The sequence below is a fragment of the Nanorana parkeri genome, unplaced genomic scaffold, assembly GCF_000935625.1.
Source record: "Nanorana parkeri isolate BGI_ZX_2015 unplaced genomic scaffold, ASM93562v1 scaffold134, whole genome shotgun sequence".
NCBI classification, from domain to species: domain Eukaryota; kingdom Metazoa; phylum Chordata; class Amphibia; order Anura; family Dicroglossidae; genus Nanorana; species Nanorana parkeri.
Window position 1 is genome coordinate 1,987,865 of NW_017306402.1, and position 20,496 is coordinate 2,008,360.

General features: G+C 40.5%; 1 protein-coding gene across 1 annotated transcript in view; it reads right to left on the bottom strand.

The window, feature by feature from the left end:
* Positions 1-20,496, bottom strand: part of TSPEAR (thrombospondin type laminin G domain and EAR repeats) — a 136,653-nt gene that overhangs the window by 12,891 nt on the left and 103,266 nt on the right. The window contains exons 8-9 of the mRNA XM_018553900.1: positions 16,947-17,133; positions 14,302-14,531 (exon numbers count right to left, since the gene is read on the bottom strand). Coding sequence (XP_018409402.1) covers positions 14,302-14,531; positions 16,947-17,133 — 417 coding nt within the window. The remainder of the gene's footprint in view (positions 1-14,301; positions 14,532-16,946; positions 17,134-20,496) is intronic.

Genomic DNA, 20,496 nt, shown 5'->3' on the forward strand with positions numbered 1-20,496 from the left:
ATCCTGCCATGGAGGTCCTTCTTCAGGTACTTCCTATTATGAGGTGACAACTGTCTCCCTAATGTGCACCTGCATTGTCACCCTGTCCACTGGCGTCCCTAGGCTTTTTGCTGCCTGAGGTGGTGGGGGTTTGTGGTGGTGCATGCCGATACTGCTCGGCAGGGCCCAGCTCTTAGCAACCTTAGACGCCCTGGTCAGCATCCCGCCCAGCTCTTGGCAAACAGTGACATCACTGGTTTTGCCAGGAGCTGGGCATGTATGGCCCTTACACATCAAGGACATGCGGTCAGAGGAGGCAGGTTAGGCAGAGCCTCACCTAGTATTACTGAATAAAAAGCTGTCAGCTTCAAGTCTGAAGCCGACTGCTTTTCCTCCATTCAGACCGGCTTCTAGCAGGTTACACAGCACGGAAAGCCTCCCCACTGTGTAACCTGTCATGGACGGAGCGCTGCCTGTTAAGTACAGGCAGCGCTTCATCTGGCGTTTGACAGCTATGTTAGGTTACACTGTGACTAACATAGTGAGGCCAGAGCTGCAACAGCCTCTACTTGGTGTTAGAGGCTTGAGCTCTGTGGATGGTTTGGACCGATGGCAAAGCGCCATTGGTCCAAGCTGTCCAATCAAAAAAAAGAAAAAAAAAACACTGAGGATCTATCTCGATGCCTCATCAGTGACAAGCACCCCTCCTCCACACATAGCCCAGTCGCTTTTTTCAACTACTTCTAAACTACTATGCATGATTGTGTTATAAATACTAATCTTTTTACTCTATCAGTTTGCATAAATATTATTAATTATGGCATTACAATAAATACTATGACTGTGGCATCACATTGTCTACTATGGCATGATAATTCTGTGATTGATATTAAACTAAAGACTGATAATACTATTTGTGACATCATAGTAAGTCCTTACACATCATATTATTGACTTTGACATCACAGTAATATCTATTTCATCATGGTATCATATGGCAATGGCATCATAACACTAATTGTAATATCACAATAATGACATCACGTTACACCACATAAGGTGACATCACAGTACTATTTGTGAGATCTCATTAGCTATACAACCATTATAATATTGACTCTGGCATCAAAATAATGACATCACAATACCTAAGTTTTGTTTCTATGACATAAGAATCAGCACCTTTTTAAAAGTTATTATGATATTACAGGGCTATTGTTGACATCGCAATATCTTCTAGGTCATCTTAATGCTGACTGTGACAACATTACCATTTGAACCATCACACAATCTATTGTGACATTAGACCATGGTACCACTATAATTGTTGCTAAGATCATTAGTCCAGGAGTTCACTCTTATGGAATGGCCTACTATTCATAAAATATCATCAACACACCTTATTAAGTAATAGATGCTTTTGGGTGCTCTAGTTTTCTGGCTTGGGTCCAATGCCAGAAAAGTGCCAGGACACTTATGGATCAATTTTAAAGGAGTGCATCAGAAAAGACTGAAGACTGAGGAAAACCATGGAGGACGAAAAAAAAACACTTCAATCACTTTTTGCCGTTATGCGACCAGCCTCACATCATTTCAATTAAGCCATTCGGTTATGCCCCAAGGTAATACCCAAGTGGCTGATTTACTAAAGGAGTTCAAGCCTGTTCACTTTGCAAGGGAATTTTCGCTTAGTGAGCGCAATGAAAATTCACGTTGTAAAGAATGCCAAACCATGTGCAAGGAACTGGAATTTTGCCTGCACTAAATTCAATGGTTGAAGTCAGCACAACTTGTTTGCAAAGTGATCAGGCTTTACTCTAGGGATGTCCAGATACCAGTTCAGATACCAGTGCGGATACTTGGCATTTTCACAAGAACTACCTGGGTTGCAGCGGGTGCAGCTGGGACCTGGCTCTGGCACTCCACCACTGTCCTGAAATCATTAGTCTGTATTGTTTTAGAAAACCTGTCACATGACAATAAACAAAAATGTATTCATACTTGTATCTGTGAGTACTTGGGCAAGTATCAGTACTTGCACTTAAAAAAAATGGTATCGATGCATCACTTGTATATATTTATAAAAAATAAAAATCATACATTAAAACAGAGATCCACAAATCCCAGGAGCTCCATATGCTCCTTACAAATGACAGCTGCCTCCTAACTTTTTAATTTTTCTCTAGTCTAGTCTTGGAGCTGGAAAAGTATCTGTACATGTACCGAGTACTTGTACCGAGTACGGTACTTGGTATCTGAACATCCCTACTTTACTCCTTTAGTAAATAAGCCACAATGCTTCAATTGCTGCTATTTGTAGGCAATGTATGGCGATAGATTGTTAGATAGCCAATCAGAAAACTCTCATTAGACAAATACTATAAGATTCTATTTGTTTTATTTGCAAATTAAGATGCCGACAATGTTAGCAAGATTAACTCTTGTAATGGGGTGAGAAAAGAAGATTAATGGTGGTTTGTTATTTTAATTGACCTTTTGTTTCTGCACATTAGTATAAGTGGCTTTTACTTTTGTAAAGTTAACTTCCTATTTGCATGAAGAGGCACAGGCTCCTTGTAAAAGCAAGGAACAATTTATTTGGATATCTTGTGTTCTATGTATAACTATACATATACTTCTTGTACTTGTTAAAATCCTAAATAAAATCTATAAAACAGGAAATCAACACCATAGCAAAAAGAGAGGGAGATTTTGCCCACAAACTCAGGATAAAGGGTGTCAGCTAACAACTGATTGGTTTCTGTAAGAAACAGCCGTTTTTAGTGTTCTCCAGTTTTACGTAATGTCCCTAGTTCAGGCTTTACATAGCTGAAAATCGCTCCAGTGCAGTTACTAAAAACCAGAGCACTCAGCAGCAGATTCTGCACAATTTGGGTATGTAGCCCAAATATCACTTTTTAGAGGCATGGTTTGATAGTGACAGGCTTATGCAGAGGGTTCCTTGGTGACACACTCACATAGACAGCACCCTAGTACAGAGCTGTGGTAGTACACTGGAAAATGTGGTCATACTCTGGGAACACACTGACAATTACAGAAATACATAGCCAAAACACTGACATTCATGGCAATATTTGGGTAACACTCTGGCAATTGTGACAGTAGGTGGGCTACAAATGTGGGCAGCATGCTGGTATTCATGACAATACATGGGCAACAAATGTACAGACATGACAGTATGTAGACAACCAACTGACAACTGTGACAATACAATGGGTAACCAAGACAATATGTGGGCAACCAATGAGCAGTTGAGCCAATATGTTACATATTTTTTAAGGTTAAAAAGGACATGTAAATCAAGGCCAACCAAAAGACTGAAATATGTAAGTAAATAAAAACACCCAGCACCTCTAGAAACCTGCAGCCAGGGATGTTCAGGGTTAAGGCAAAACCCCCTTTTAAAGCATAGTCAATATGCTCTTCCTGATCACCAAAGGCATATATGGCCAACAAACAGGTACTCATGTGACTACATGGACTATGAAGGAGCAGTGGCAGTAATATATAATACAAGGTGCCGGCCCCCAGCTATGCCCTGGTCCTAATTTACTACGCTCTGATGCTTTCTGGCAGGGAATATTGGCAATGACTCTACTGGTATTATGATGTTCGATTGTTCTTGAGTCTAGCATATATATTCTTTGTTTATGATAGTAATAATCAGTGTATTTAGAAAATGCTTTTACGTGTTGCTGATTAAGAGGTCTGTGGTGGGCTGCCACGGTTTGCTGCCTACCCCATTGATTCTGCATGCGCAATGAGAGATGAGACTTAGAAAAAATACAGTTTAGCTGTTTTCATGTTAATCTATGTGCAGAGAATATAGCATCATGAATATTAATAAGAACTCTGCTTATTTTAATTTTTGTAGGGTATCATTAAAAAAAGAAACAACAGGGAATATTTTATACTTGAACTGTTTTGCTCTTTGAACCCATTAGTATATTTTAAGCATCGTAGCAGAGTTGTCAGCATTCTAATATGTTCAGACAAAAATATTACAAAGATTATTGTTCAATAAGTCCTGTTGAAATGACTTTAATACCTATATAAAATGAATTTATTATGGGAATGGTTGTAGAAGGAAACACATTAAATTGATGCGGCTGTCACTTTCACATCACAATAAACCACATAATGATGCAGAAAGTGACACGGGGACTTCACAGCACATCAACCTCCATTACATCAAAGGGACCATTGTGCCCTATCAGCCTTTGATTGGCTAGGCCCAGTGCATGCCATCTATACCTCTTTAATACTTTTATGGGTAAATTAAGCTATTCTATCCCACCAATAATTATTATAGTTTTTCTGCCCTTTAGAGAAAAGATTACTTTAAAAAAATGGCTAAAACTTCAAACATCTGTGTGAATCAACGGCAATGCTATTTTCATCCTATAAAGTCTAACTGTCTGATCAACTATTGAGATGTGGGCATCGTTAATCATGCTGTACAGGCAGCTCAGGGTCAAGTGCTTAGGGTATTGTACAAAAGGGAGATAGTCAGGTACCTGTCAATATATACAACAAAGATTTTTAGTGTTGAATTAATACACAATCATCTGTGCAAATTGTGTCTAAATGCTCCTAAATCATAGCAAATGTTGTAGCTAAATGAAAATACAGCATTTAGACCCAAACAGAATTATGTTTTTATATTTCTTTTATTTCTGTATTTACTGGAGCCTTTGTATACAGATAAGCAAAATCGCTGCTTTTCATTTCACATCATTTTGCCCAAGTTCACCTCTGAATCTTGCCTAACTTTTCCTTTTTTAGTATATAAAAGTCAGAAATGGGAAGACACAATGTTGAACTACAGTATAAAAAAAAACAGTACACTGGTTTTCAGTACTGAAACTCAGTGCCAAGTATAACAAATGACCCTTCTGTACTCCAACCCAAAAAAGGGGGAGTACAGACTAATGTACTCCCATGCAGACTAATGCTTTGTTCCATAACAGGCTCACCTTCCAAAGAGAACAGACAGCAAAACAGTACATCTCCTATTTTGCTTTGTAAAATGAGATCTTCCTTCTTCAGCCAGTGGAGGGAGCTTGATTCCAGCAGCTATACTATAACAAAGCACTGATCTACTTTGGTTCACCGGGGTTGTTAAATAGATGGGGTTTTATGCAAAATACACTTGGGCTATGGCTTCTTCTTTTAGATGTCCATACACATTACTGTCTGCTTCTGCAGTCTTAGTACAACCTCCTTTAAATGTATGACCAACTAAGTAGTGTAAGATTCTAGCTAACAATCCCTTTCATTTATATCCAATGAGGTCGACTGCTGCACTACATAGCCTGTCAGATTCTGCAGGTTTTTTGACATGTATTTCTCCCCTTGGCAGGCTTACCCACCTTTTGAAAACTAGGAAAATCAATGCTTAAAGCCATAGAGTGCTAAATGTGCTTCTGTATATTCAACATTCATTTGATCAAGCCACTAAAACCATGTGCACTGTGAAGTAGGGTTGGGTGTGCTGCAAAAAGACACAGAGCTTAGTAAATAAAAAAAAAAAAAAACTCTGTGCCGCCATGTTACGGCTTCAGAATAACTAGCAACTAGCTAAAATGATGCCTCTAGTGATACCCAGTTCCAAGGGCCTCCTATGTACCGAAGGAGGGTTTAGCACAATGCACATCATACTTTCCACACCTAGCCCCTGAACGTGGCGCTCGAGTGCATACTGGAGTAACCTGTTCGCATAACATCGCTGGGACTCGCTGTAAAACAGTTAATCATTGTACGAGCGTCTCACAATTTTACTGTAACTATTGTATCATCATGCTTTGTATGATTCTCTTTTCGTCCCTCTATCTACTGTTTGTACTAATGAAAATTGAAAAATAAAGATTTTTTTTTAAAAAGTAACAAACTGGAAGTGTGAGGTAGCCTTAATGCCCAAGACCGATCCCCACAGCTTAGAGAGGACGACTGCTGATGTCATCCTCTCTAACGCAGGTTCCACAGACTTGCATTGGATGTGAGGATGCTAAGGAATATTCCATCAGCTGGAGTGGAGGGGTGAAGAGGCGAACGCTGACCACCATGGGAGCAGGTGATCAAGTAAGTAAAAGTGCTTAAGCATATATTCACACCATGTCCGGACCAGATCTGGAGCAGATCTGCAAACACAGTGTGGTGCATTTTTGCCGCGTTCTGGTGCATTCTTTACTAAATGTGGGCTTTCAGGTGCAGTCCAGTGTGTTCTAGTGCCTTTGCATGCGTTTGCATTAGTTTTTTATGTGTTTACATGTGTTATGGTGCGTTCCAGACCAGAAAATGAAAGTGCATGTATTAACTTGATCCAGGGAGAATCTAAATTGATGCAGAACAATTTATACAACTTTGTTAACATTAAAGAGACTTCTTTACAATAGGGAAATAACACTGGACCTGATAATACTGATATCATGCTAAAGTGCCCTTCTAAGTGATATTATATCATGTGATTAGGTTTCCACAGGCAACTTTACTTAAGTAATATTTCTGGTAGACTTCTCAGCCCTACCCAACTGCCACAGCCACTACATGACCATAAATAATGCAGAATAAGTAAATCATTTAACAGTATAGCTGCAAATGAGTGACAGCTTTCTTATGGCATTGTAGGAGGAAAAATATAGTAAACAAAAAAACTGCAGGCAAATCTTGCTATTCAAATGTTAGAGATATGTTAGAAGATATTAGCATTTTATAAAAAAACAAAAAAAAAACGAGATTGTTGATCCAGGGACTATCCAATTGCCTCATGGGATAAGGAAGGATTTTTCTCACCCCGGTTTCTGATTCTGTTTTTGGAGGTTCTTCCTTTTTTCTGTTCTTTTCCCATAGGTTATATTTGATGGATGTGTGCCTTTTTGTCAACCTAACTATGTAACTATGATGTTACATGTAACTATGATGTTCAGCTGACTTTGCCCACTGAAAACTGTTAGTTGGCCATTAACTAAACAATTCAAATAAAAAGTACTGACTTACTCTACAATATTCCTACCCTGGTCATGATCAGCTGTTCTTAAACTTTGACAAAGTAATGGAGATGGGATGCTTGTGCTTGTGGCTTGAACAAATCAACTTGGAGGGCCTGCAGGCTGAAGTTCAGAATCTTACCTCTACCCACTTGCCCTCCAACCTGTTAGTCAGTTTGATTCTAGTCAATAAAAAATGAGACATGTCTTATGGCAGCTATGGAAATAGGACGATGTTCAGTTATGTAAACTTTATATTGCAGTGCTCTGGAAATAGTCTTAACCTACCATTACATAATAGCCTATTCACAATAGCCCGTACAGCAGCCGAAGGCAACCTAGCGGCTCGACCAATCCGAAGGCATATGTAGCCCAGTTGTAATGACAGATCAGCTTCCCGAAATTACCTGGGGACGCTGATCTGTCATTAAACAATAACAACTGGGGGAGGTACTGAGCAGAATAGCCGAGCTGAATGCATCATTCGGCTATTCACTCACTGCTATTCGTCCCATAAGAGAGTAGGGGCGAACAGCAGCGAGTGAGTTGCCGGAGCTTCGGCTCACCTGATCCAGGTGTTGGATTGGCTGAGTCGAAGTCCCTCTGCACTTCGGCTGACCGAAAGCAGCCGATGAATAGTTGATTGCAGTCAATGTACGGCTGAAATCAGCCATACTGAGCCAAAGTGAATAGCCGAACGTCGTTCGGCTCTGTTGCCTTCGGCAGCTTTGTGAATAACCCTGTTTATATTTGTAGATACCTTTCCTGAAGACTACCATTCAACACATTTCACAGGATTTTATATTTTAAAGAGTTATGCCTCACTTGACATTACATCTGCAAATATATTGCTGTTGAATACTCCAAGAAGTTAATGGAAGAACAATTTTCTACCTCAGCAGTCTGACCTGCATATGATACCTTTCAAAACGAATACAAAATAGCAAACAGCTGCTTCTAGCAATCCATTTCCTTGAGATTAGTGGCAGAAGAACATGCCATTCTTGCCCTCTACTGTGGTGCTGACATTTATGTCTCTTTTACATATGTAGGATCTGTACTTTTAAAGATAATCTCTTTTGAAGAGAAGGGCATTGTGGACTTATAACAGTTATGGGATCCTACAGAGCACTTACAGTTACTTGAACCTTGATATTTCCGTTACTGTAAACATAAAAAAGGTCTTATAATAGGATCTAATAGTTGTCAAGCATCACTCTAAGAGTGAAAGCAGCTTAAAATGCTTATTTGAAATAAAGGTTTTAAACATTTATGTTCATAGATGACCTGTTTTCTATTTGCAACTGTACTGTGCTTTAAGCCTAAACTCCAGGCAACAAAAAAATTAATTCAAAAAATACATTCCTTAATAGCTACAACGGATACAAATCCCCTTTTGTGCACCAAATGCCTTTGTAAACCCAATTATTACCTTATAAAAGAAGCAGTAATATCATCACTGTCCTGCACATAGTGTGGGCAGAGAGCAGAGCTGTGGGAGGTACCCAGCAGGCTCCACCCTCTACCAGCTAGAGAGAAAACTACAGGAGGGGGCGGATACAAGACCAGTCACTCTGCACAAGGATAGAGAGCAGCAGTGACTGGTCTTTATTATAAGAGGCTCAGCCACAGAGGCAATGTTTCATGTGGGATTACTGCACAGATCTGGAATAAATACACAGAGCACACTGAGATTCAAGTAAGGTTACACATAGCTTGTGAATTTATTAAATATTTGCTTATCCCAGGGATTCAGCTTTTACACTATTACCTATATTTAACATCCAGTTTCTGAGCTTAAATTGTTCCTTCTGCAGCAACTCTAGGCAAATCTTTTTTCTTTAAGCTTTTGGTTAGGGATGTTCAGATACCAAGTACAGTACTCGGTACAAGTACAAGTACAAGGACAGATACTTTTCCAGCTCCAAGACTAGACTAGAGAAAAATTTGAAAGTTAGGAGGCAGCTGTCATTTTTAAGGAGCATCCAGGGCTCCTGGGATTTGTACATCTCTGTTTTAATTTAAGAATTTGTTTTCATAAATCTATATAAGGGATGTACCGATACCATTTTTGCAAGTACAAGTACTGATACATTTTTGTTTATTGTCATGTGACAGTTTTTCTAAAACAATAGAGACTAATGATTTCAGGACAGTGGTGGAGCGGCAGAGCCCGGTCCCAGCTGCACCCGCTGCAACCCTGGTAGTTCTCATGAAAATGCCCAGTATCGCCACTGGTATCTGAACTGGTATCTGAACATCCCTACTTTTGGTAACATGATGAAGGGTTAAAACCTCAGTCAGGTTTTTACTGCTGTCTATGTCCCCATTGGGGAGATTTCTTTGCAAATCCGGTGTCCACACAAGAAATAAGGTGCCCCTCCCAAACAGTTACAAGGCAATAAAAACCTGGCAGTGATTCTGACTTTTGCTCTCTGAACTTGTAAAATGTGGTTTTAGCATTGTCTGCATCCCACAGAATGGATTCCGATCACCCCCTGTACCACTGGCCACATACTGAGGAAAAACCTTTTGGCTGGAGCTGAGAATTAAAGCTGAATTCCAGGCAGATTCAATAGACACACATTAATTCAGCTCTGTATTCATTAATAAATAATTCAATTTATTTTTTAAACCCTGCTTGTTTAGTTTCCTGAATTTGACTTGGTTTCTGGCTCTTCTAATGCCCTGTACAGCACCACTCAGATTAGGAGAGAGAAGAGCAGCATAAGGAGCCAATCAGTTGTGCTGCAGTGCAAGAGGTATGCTGATAGGAGGATAGAGTAGAGTGACAGAGAGATGAGCTCATCCGTCCGATTGTTTCTCCTTTCACTACTCAGTCTAAGACTAGGTGAAGGAACAAGACCTGTATGTGTTACATAACTGCAGCAAAGAAAAATCGGGTCCTTTTCAATGCATGACAGTGAAGAGCTATGTAAATCTTAAGACTGAATGGACAGGAATACAAATCCTTTGGCTCCTTTAAATGTATTTCCCCTGTGCATTTACCTGATTTCCTGGAGTTTAAAGGAGAACTATGAGGTGAGTGCTTTCCACTCACCTCATAGTTCTAGCCGACCTGTGACAATGAGACTGTCACAGGTCGGCTCAGTAGATCGGGAGGTGAGGGAACACATACCGGCGTTCGCTCATCTCTCGATCCTGTCACGGCTCTCTGCATGACAGGGGAGGGGCTGGATTCCCCCTTCCCCGCTCCGATCCGCCAGCGCTGACTGGCGGAACGGACGGGGGAGGGGGCGGGTCACAGCTGGCTCTGCCTTTAGATAGGCAGAGCCAGCTGTCAGTCGGCACAATTGTCGGGATCCGCTTCAGCTGCGGCGTCTCAGTATACCGCGAGCAGCAGCTTGCTGTATACTGCGGCGTCTCAGTATACCGTGAGCTACAGCTCGCAGTATACTGAGCCTAGGGTGACGGGAGGACGCTAGTTTGTGTCCTTACATTACCCTAAGGAGAACTATGGGGAAAAGACTTAACCCCATAGTTCTCCTTTAAGTTTAAAAAGGCAAACAATAAGGGAAATCATCCAGCAAACGTGTAATGCAGAACAGGCCAATCCAAACACTGCAGCTGTGCTTAGGTTCACTCAATTTATCCAAATCAGAGTTTTGCACAAATTTGCCACGGTCACTTGCAGTCACATCAGACATGCCTTTTGTTGTGGTTTTTTTGAGTAAGACTGCAGCCTCATACCACTAATTCTGTGCCAGGCAACTCACCAACCTCATGCACAATGGGATGCATTGGTGCAGAATTGAATGTCAGGATCCAAAATTAGTGTACCTTTAAAAATCTTCAAAGTAATTATGGTCGATCACTATTGATTCATATTGAATGCGTTTTATTTTTAAATCAAAGTGAAAGGAGTGCAGTGTATATATTTAAGCTTTTTCTGGATTGGCAGCAAGAAAGCAGTGCCAGTACCCTGCTTGTTTAGGTATATTTATTCACCTGTCTATTTGGATTCCCTTGCTACTGTAAAATTATTCCAGCCCTAAAGCGAAACAATTAATGATGTATATTGTTATCCAGCCTGGCTGTTTTCCATACTGCATGAGTCCTTGGGCTATGGTCCTGCCACCTGGCACTTGTTAAGGGGGATGAGTCATGTGGCATTGAGGGCATGAGGCTGGTGTGATATGACTGACTGCCTTCCAAAGTGAGAAGGAAGGAAAGAACCCAGGAAGATAAATGGTGCTGAAATCAAATGTAGGTAGATGGAGAGTCCCTCCGCACTACTCACAACGCCCCCGGCCTATAGAAAAGATGGTGCTCGCAGTGATGACCACGGATGGCGCCTTGCAGACACAAGACAGAGGACAGAAATCACCAGCACTCACAGGGGACCACATCTTTTTGCCCTGATGAAGGGACCCTGCGTGGCCCCGAACGTTGGCTTTCTTCACTGTGACGATTTGTCCAATAAATGGACATATTTATTGATAGTATTGAGTGCAGGTGAAATTAAGTCCTCTGTCTGGTGCTGAAATCAGTATTTTAGAAATAGCGACTGATGAATCAAATGGGGAGATCAGCTACTAAATGTGTCAACTGATATTTTAATGAAAGTGCATGTATTAACTTGATCCAGGGAGAATCTAAATTGATGCAGAACAATTTATACAACTTTGTTAACATTAAAGAGACTTCTTTACAATAGGGAAATAACACTGGACCTGATAATACTGATATCATGCTAAAGTGCCCTTCTAAGTGATATTATATCATGTGATTAGGTTTCCACAGGCAACTTTACTTAAGTAATATTTCTGGTAGACTTCTCAGCCCTACCCAACTGCCACAGCCACTACATGACCATAAATAATGCAGAATAAGTAAATCATTTAACAGTATAGCTGCAAATGAGTGACAGCTTTCTTATGGCATTGTAGGAGGAAAAATATAGTAAACAAAAAAACTGCAGGCAAATCTTGCTATTCAAATGTTAGAGATATGTTAGAAGATATTAGCATTTTATAAAAAAACAAAAAAAAAACGAGATTGTTGATCCAGGGACTATCCAATTGCCTCATGGGATAAGGAAGGATTTTTCTCACCCCGGTTTCTGATTCTGTTTTTGGAGGTTCTTCCTTTTTTCTGTTCTTTTTCCATAGGTTATATTTGATGGATGTGTGCCTTTTTGTCAACCTAACTATGTAACTATGATGTTACATGTAACTATGATGTTCAGCTGACTTTGCCCACTGAAAACTGTTAGGTGGCCATTATCTAAACAATTCAAATAAAAAGTACTGACTTACTCTACAATATTCCTTCCCTGGTCATGATCAGATGTTCTTAAACTTTCACAAAGTAATGGAGATGAGATGCTTGTGCTTGTGGCTTGAACAAATCAACTCGGAGGGCCTGCAGGCTGAAGTTAAGAATCTTACCTCTACCCACTTGCCCTCCAACCTGTTAGTCAGTTTGATTCTAGTCAATAAAAAATGAGACATGTCTTATGGCAGCTATGGAAATAGGACGATGTTCAGTTATGTAAACTTTATATTGCAGTGCTCTGGAAATAGTCTTAACCTACCATTACATAAACATTAAGCCTTGTCGTGGCAGAGAATTCAACAGAATAGAGAGGGAGAGAGATGTTGAGGCAGATTCTGCAGGTGTCACCTTCCATCCAGTGGAATATAACAATTGGAACACTGGGGTGGATTAAGCTTTCTTTAAGAGCAGTTACCCAGTGAAATAAGATTGTCAGCTGTCACCTCATTCCTATAGGTACCTTTGGTGCACAAAAATGTACCAACATTTAGAAACCTCATTACTTAGATATTCATTGTTTTAGACCAGGGGTGGCAAACACGAGGCCCGCGGGCCCGCACAGCGCTGCCTGCTGTCAGGATGGCGGAGCGGTAAAGGGGAGAGAAGCCGCGCCCGCAGCTGTCAGGATGGCCGAGCAGGTAGGAGATCGGAGCCGCTGTCATCCTGTCAGTTTCAGGATGACAGCGGCTCTGTGCATGGCAGAGCGGGGGATAGGTAAATATCAGTGATATTTACCGGTCCTCCGTGTGAGAAGGACAAACACCAGAGCGATCGTCTGATCACTCCAGTGTTTGTAAATAACTGGGGACACATAGTGCTATGTGTCCCCAGTTATGAATGAACAGGCTGTGATTTACATATTTAGACACTAACTTCCTTTGGTTCTCATTAAATCTCTACATAGACTAACATTTGAAATAGTATTCTCATGAAAACTGTTGTTCGCTTCTGAGAAATTCTGTAAAGCTTTTTAAGGATTTGAAAAACATAATAGAACTGTAATCTTATGTAATTATGTTTCCATTAGATTTTTACTGTAATATACAGGTAAAACTCGAATAATTAGAATATCGTGCAAAAGTAATTGCAGTAAGTGCTGCAAAAGGGGCCCAAACCAAGTACTGAGTACATATGCATGCTTGTACTTTTCAGAGGTCCGATATTGTTCTATGTACAATCCTTGTTTTATTGATTGCATGTAATATTCTACTTTTTTGAGGTTGTGGATTTGGGGTTCTTGGGGTTTTCATGAGCTGTAAGCCATAATCATCACAATTATGACAAATCACGGCTTGAATTATCTTGCTTTGCATGTAATGAGTCTATCTCATATATTAGTTTCACCGTTTAAGTTGCATTAGTGAAATAAATGAACTTTGCACGATATTCTAATTATTCGAGTTTCACCTGTACATATGTGAACTTTCAGAATGTTTTCATTTAAGAGTAGGCATGTCCGTGTGGAAGATAGCACGTCATTAGGCATAAATACAATATAGAATGTCACACACACACAACTTATCAATGTATTTCATGTATTAAAAAAGGCTGAAAATTTAAAGTTAATGGATTGAGATAATGGGGGTGATTTACTAACCTAAACACACGCACGCACCAGGTGCATGTGATTTTCACACAGCAAAACGTATTTATCAACCAAAAAGTTTCTAAAAGCATATTTCCACTAATGCCATATATGTAAAAATCATGCACATGATGCATATATAATGCTGCTTCACAGTTTAGACAAAAATGGTTAGCTCATGCATTTACATTCCTGCATTCATCAACGCAAGCAACACAACATAGAGCTAATTTATACAACATCACCTTGCAATTCATGCAGGGCTTTGCACAACACACCTGCTGGGTGTGTACACACTACAAAGGTGTTTAGATTCCACCCGTAAATCATGCTGGGAGGGAACACACTACAGAAGTGTATACATGTTCGTGGTGTGTTTATAAGGTTAGTAAATCAACCCCAATTAGTGTTTTAAGAAAGTGCATTGCTTACCATTATAGACTGAAAGGACCGGAATGCGCTTCCCAGCCAAATGTAGATGTGGGACTGGACATTGGTTGACGTTCCATTAAATGTGTTTGCTACAACCAGAAAAGAATAGGGTCCAATGCTAAAGAACTCCCAGTCGTAGGCACCTGAGGTAGGAATGGTTTGGTTGATCTCAAATAACCCATTGCTTGAGTTCCACTTGTAAATAACACTGTTGATGTTGTGGTTGTTACCTGTAAATATAGTACATTTTAAGTGAAATATGTACTGAAAACTGTAATGTAGCAGTGATACAGTATGATTCCTTTAACACATATAAATATACTGTATATACACACAGCAACAACAGACAAAGCTGTCATTTTCCTAGCAAAACTGGTGCCTACAACAGTGGAATACGGTTCCATTTTGCATTCAAAGGGGTTGTGAGAGATGGTGACACTTCTTTGTGACTACATGAATAGATCTAAATCAGGTTATTTTCATTTTATCCAGAAACACCATTTGGTAATGCACATTGATCTGTGAGGTTTGTCATATAAAACAATGCATAAGGCCAGAATATTCCAATGCTTTAGATGTTACATGCTGTGCCCTGTTATTCACCAGAGCAGCTGTATGCAGAGTGGAGGGAGTGCCAGGAGCAGGCTCACAAAGTGTTGAAGCACCCTTCAACATATCTTAGCTGGTAGAGTAGTCTCCTGCCTGACAGCAACTGCATAGTTCCGGTCGTGATGTCATCTGGCCAGTAGAAGAGCAGTGAAACACAAGGAGTACATACAAAGGTAAGCAAATACTGAGCCCCAATGTTGGGTGGGCTTTCCTAATCACACTGAATGATGGAAAACTATTCCTACCATTAATACCAAGGATTGTGCACTATTTCTCCCACTAATTCCCAAAATGTTGCATTATTCTTCATACTAACACCAACGATAAGGAACTATCCCACCTCCCACTGACCATATTTTTCACTCCCATTGACCACTACACCATTTTTTACCCCTCACTGACCACCGATGCTGACACACTTATTTACTACCACTCACCACAGATACTGGGATATTTTTTTTACACCTACTGGCCACTATCCAGCTGTCCAACAGTCTGATAGACACTGAACTGGACCATTGTTTAAATGTTTAAAGACACCTGAAATATATGGTAAACCCCCTCAAAATGGAAAAATTTTCTTTTTGCATAATGCTGCCTACTTGCTAACGGGTTTAGTCTTTCAACCTGTTATTGCTATAGTGCACCAGTCCACTGTACTTGCTTTGGTAGTAACATGATGATCTGAGAATCCCTGCTTGTGATGCAGGATGGTAATTCCCAACACACTAACCGAAGGCTCCTTGCTGTCTCTCCCATACAAAAAGTTTGAATGTGATTAAAGATGGAAGCAGAGAGAAAGTTACACAGCAAAAGCTTCAAAAAGTGGACTACCTGTGATCTGCATGTGGACTAGTTGCAGAAGATTACTGAGAACTTGCTGACTGGCACAGGGGCAGTGTTTGTTGAATGCTAAATTCTGTTTGGTTGTTTTGGGTTATTGTATATTGTGTTCCTTGAACTATTTTAGTAGAGTCCAAAGTCGTGCAGGATGTTCTTGCTCACCCTAAAAGCAGGCCCATAAAGAGATGATGACATCATGCTGCTGCTCGTGATATTACCTTTTCTTATATAAATCATATGCATTTCCTCCTCTCAGTATGGGCCATTGGAGGCTTCCATAAGTAGGGTCTTAAATTCCCTGATAACTCACTAAATTGTATCTTTTGTTCTGATGGTTTTACTGGATAATTACAACAATAATTTAAAGGGTCAGTCCACCCAACATTGATGTTAATATATGGAACCTGGTGGGCTGCCACGCATTGGCTTATTTAGGGCTCCAGGGGTGAGATCCATTTACCATAATACCTATATTTCTCCACCCTCCTAGGCATTTTGACTTTTGCAGACCATCTTAAGATGTCCGAACACCTCTTATTGCATTCTTCATGATATAAAAAAAAAAGGAATCCACCAGGAAAAGTACTCAAGCACAAAGATCTCACAGGAGCCTCACTGCAGCAAAATCTGTACAAGGCAGAACCAGCAAATCAATTCCTCCCACAAATCATTAGGGCAAAACCAATATCTGGAAGCACTAGTAAAGCATTACTGCTCCAAGGGGGCCCCAAATTCTTTTATATGTTTTTGGGGAACGTCCTTTAACTTTTGGATATTAAGCACAGAGGGAAATTAGGCAATGGAAGGATTACATTGGATAGAGTGGAGAATAGTTTAAAGCCCTTCTCGGGAGATTTCTCTTCACTTCTTTTCCTCGAGACAAAACAGAAGTGAGAGAAAAAGGGGAAATTCGGTCTTAGATGGCGGTCAAAGTAAAAAGTGTTCCCATTGGAAGACTTCTCCTTACCTCCTGCTTTAGTGACAACTGTGAAAGTTTGGATTTTCTATCATTTATTGTCCTAGTAACAATAGCTACCAAGAGAAATATGGAGGGTGGATCGCCACAGCAGGCAACAATGACTGAGTTTCTAACCCTTCACCACTCTCTCAAAACAGAAAAAAAAATGGCTTTGAATATTTTAATTCAGAACTATTACTTATTTTGTGTTATTTAGAAGAGATGGATACGGTACCTTCTCTGTGGTTTGCGACAGCCAGAAAGGTCTCTCCATCTATGTGGAAGGCTTCCCAGTCACGGGCACTGTACGTTTGTGTACTCTGATACGGAAAGAACTTCATTTTCTTTGGATTCCATTTGTAAATAACTGACAGCTCCTCCCCATATTCATTCTTCTCAAAGTTAGCCAAGGCTAAGAATATCTTATTGGGGGGGAAAAAGACACAAAACAACATTTCTGAATAAGATGGAGACAATGGGTTATTATGCAGAATAAATCCAGGCCCTTTATTCTGTTCTTTGTTCTGCATACAGCTAACCAACCTTACATTAATACGAGATTTCTTTCTTTCCTCTCAATCAATGTTAGCATCATATTGCTTAGAGCTAATGAGCAGATTAATTAAATCCACCTAATCAGAGAAATATTAAACATCAAGCTTCTTAACGACTGGACTGTAGGTCACGACTCCACTTTCTTAATCATGTTTTGTACAGACAGCAATATATTTAGAGATTTAGAGATATACTCGTGAAAATTAGTTTTCTTAAAAACTTAAACCCTTAAAGGAAAGGGTTTCAAAACAGACTTGCTGCACACACAGAGGGGGATTTAGCAATTAAATTACTGACAAAATCAGGCACCTATCCAATGCAAATCTAACAGCTTCTTATTTAGCAAAGGATGTGCAAAATTATTTGTGCTTATTTGTGCACATGTGTTTACAATCCCAAACAGTGGATTGCCACATCCTTAAAACATTTGTGGTGCTTTATCATTGTTTTTCTAAAGGTTTGCCACAATAATAATTAAATGGAAACCAGTCAGTTCGAATTGAGAGGTTGGCTTGTATCTGGTGATTGAAGGGATACATGGTAGGGCTGAAATGGAATGGGATATGTTGTGTGGGGCCTTCCCTTGGATCTGTGAATGGATGATGCAACTGTGCGGGTGCACTTTTCTTTAAAAGCTAGTTATGAATTGATGAGTGTGTTTGCCATTTCTTTCACTTGTTGGATTTGGTGTGGGGACACACTGGGGGCTTTAGCTGCTATTGTGATGTGCTGGGTCTGGTGTGTCCCTGTTCCTTCAGGGGGAATGGGCTCCTGTTGAACCTGCACCCAATCCATCCTTTTGCTATATATGCTCCAAGAAGGAGGCTCTCAAAGATTAGAGTTAGGACCACAATACACAGTGGGGCGTGGCTTCCACACATTTTGCAAAAGTTGTGCAACTAACCTCTGCTCTGACCCTAATAGTTAGACAGTGTATTTGATATTTTCTTTTTTTGCAGGCTAGCTGTTAAGTGTGCGGTAAATGTTTTATTGTATATGATGTGGGTGGAGCCTCGCACAGGCTTGCGGAATTCAAACATGTAAACAAGCCTGCAAGCCTGCAGGGAGAAGAACCCTATGATTCTGATAAGTCTGACAATGTTACACTCTAAATATGGGTCAAACATTGTCAAATAGGTAAACTTGGCCTTCAAAACCATTTATTAAGTTATTTTTTTGCTGTCTGTGTTGTGCTGAGATGCAACAGGAAATGAGAGGAGATGTCTAAAGTGAGGGGAATTTCCATCTTGAACAGCTGTCACAGGAACATTTGTCCTCACTGGATAATCTCTTACTCTGAAACCAACTCCAAAATTTGGGAGTTTCCATCACTTTCTGTCTCGGTAACAAAGAACACCAGAACAAAATAAGAGGGTGAAGCGGAAACACAAACAACAATAAAACTCGACAAAGGATCTAACCCTCCTAATTCTATTTTAAACATACAATGTAACCCTTTCCGACTCTATTCAAAACTAAAGAAATTGTCTGTACATACATTTAAAAAGTGTTCAGGACTACTTTTGAGCAGCAGAGGGGGGAACATTTGACACAAGGTGTGATTGTATGGTAATAATTGTAATAGGAATAACCTGCCTCATTGTTCCTTATTGTTACATCTCTGACATATTGTCACAAGATACATCTTCCAGGACAGATTAGGTATGCAGAAGAGAAGTTGTTACTTCATTGTCTACAATCTTGATCCTGGCCTATCACTTTCCACAAACAGAGCTGCTCAATAAGGCACAGAATTCATCTTCAACTATCCTATTGGTTGCTAGAGGTTACCAAACATTGCACTTTGTGCTGTCTTAGGGCCACTCATACCACTATACTGTAGTAATGCATATTACATGCATTGGTGTAATGCGGTCACTGGAATGTCCATAATGTGTCCAGTGCATGCAGTGCACACAGGCCCCATAGGGGAAGAGGCCCACTGTACACTCACTACACACATTGGAGATTTGATTCGGGAAGTTCTCCTTGCCACAACACTGTCCTTTGGGCTTCAGCTACAATTGTTACTTGTAGCTGCAGCTCAAAGCACATCTACGGGCTGTTGTAATAGCAATAATACAGCAGGTCTGATTATTGGTCTTTTCTGGTGTGTTAGGCATGAATGGACTGCCTTAATGCACCACAACCCAGATAGCAAGGATAACTTGCCACAAACTTGTGACAAGGTTAAATTCTAATTCTTGTTAACTTGCTGCACACATTCCTGGCAAGTTGTAGACTTTCCAAAAACACTTGCAAGTTCTAGTTGACACTTTTTGAATTTGTAGCAAATTTGCTTGGCAACTCTACAGCAAGAGTCCTGCAGGTCTTAGCAAGAGCTCTGCAAGTGTACAGCACTTTTGCAAAGCCCATTGATCTGGAGACTTGCAATTCAGACTTGCTGTAATTGTCCAACAAAATTGTGAAGCTTGGCAGGTCTGAAATAGTTTAGAAAGTCATTTCCAAACTTGCAGCTCAATTCCTTGCTAGCTGGGAAGTTAACACGCCCTTAGCGAATAAAACCAATAATGCACTGTTCTTCAAATTAATAAATCATATCATATAAATTGTGGGAGAGGAGGGGTCAGAGACATTTCTAGTCATAACAGACTCTGCTATATAATTCAGAAAATATTGTGACTACTTGGGAAAGAACTTCTATTTAGCAACTCATCAGAAGTGTAATAAAAAAAGGGACCTTTGGTACTCTAGACCAGTGGTTCTCAACTCGTGGGTCGCGACCCAAAAGTGGGTCGCGACACCCTCTGCAGTGGGTCGCGGCGTCATGTCTGCATAGGCCGGCCCATCTGCATTAGAGAGAACTAGAGGGGGAATTTGTGGTTTAGCCTGTGGAACCTCATAATGTCAAACTGTCCCCTCTCTCCCGGCCTCCCCCGGGCTCTCCGATAAAGTGGTATGGCCCGGGGAGAGAGGGGACTATTTCCTCACTTTCGGGCCGGCGCATTGATATCAGGGGCCGTGGCGCCCGACAATTAAGTTATAGTTCCGGTCTGCACTGGAGAGTACAGCAGATATCAATCCGCCGCTGTATCTACTGTACTCTCCAGTCCAGATAGTTCAGTCGGCTGGAATCAGAGAAAGGTAGGCAGACAGGGAGATGTGCACTGTGGCAGGACAGGGGACACTGATGGATATTATGTATTCCAAGCCCACATAATATCCATCATGTATATCCATCACTGTCCCCTGTCATAATGTATGTTAAT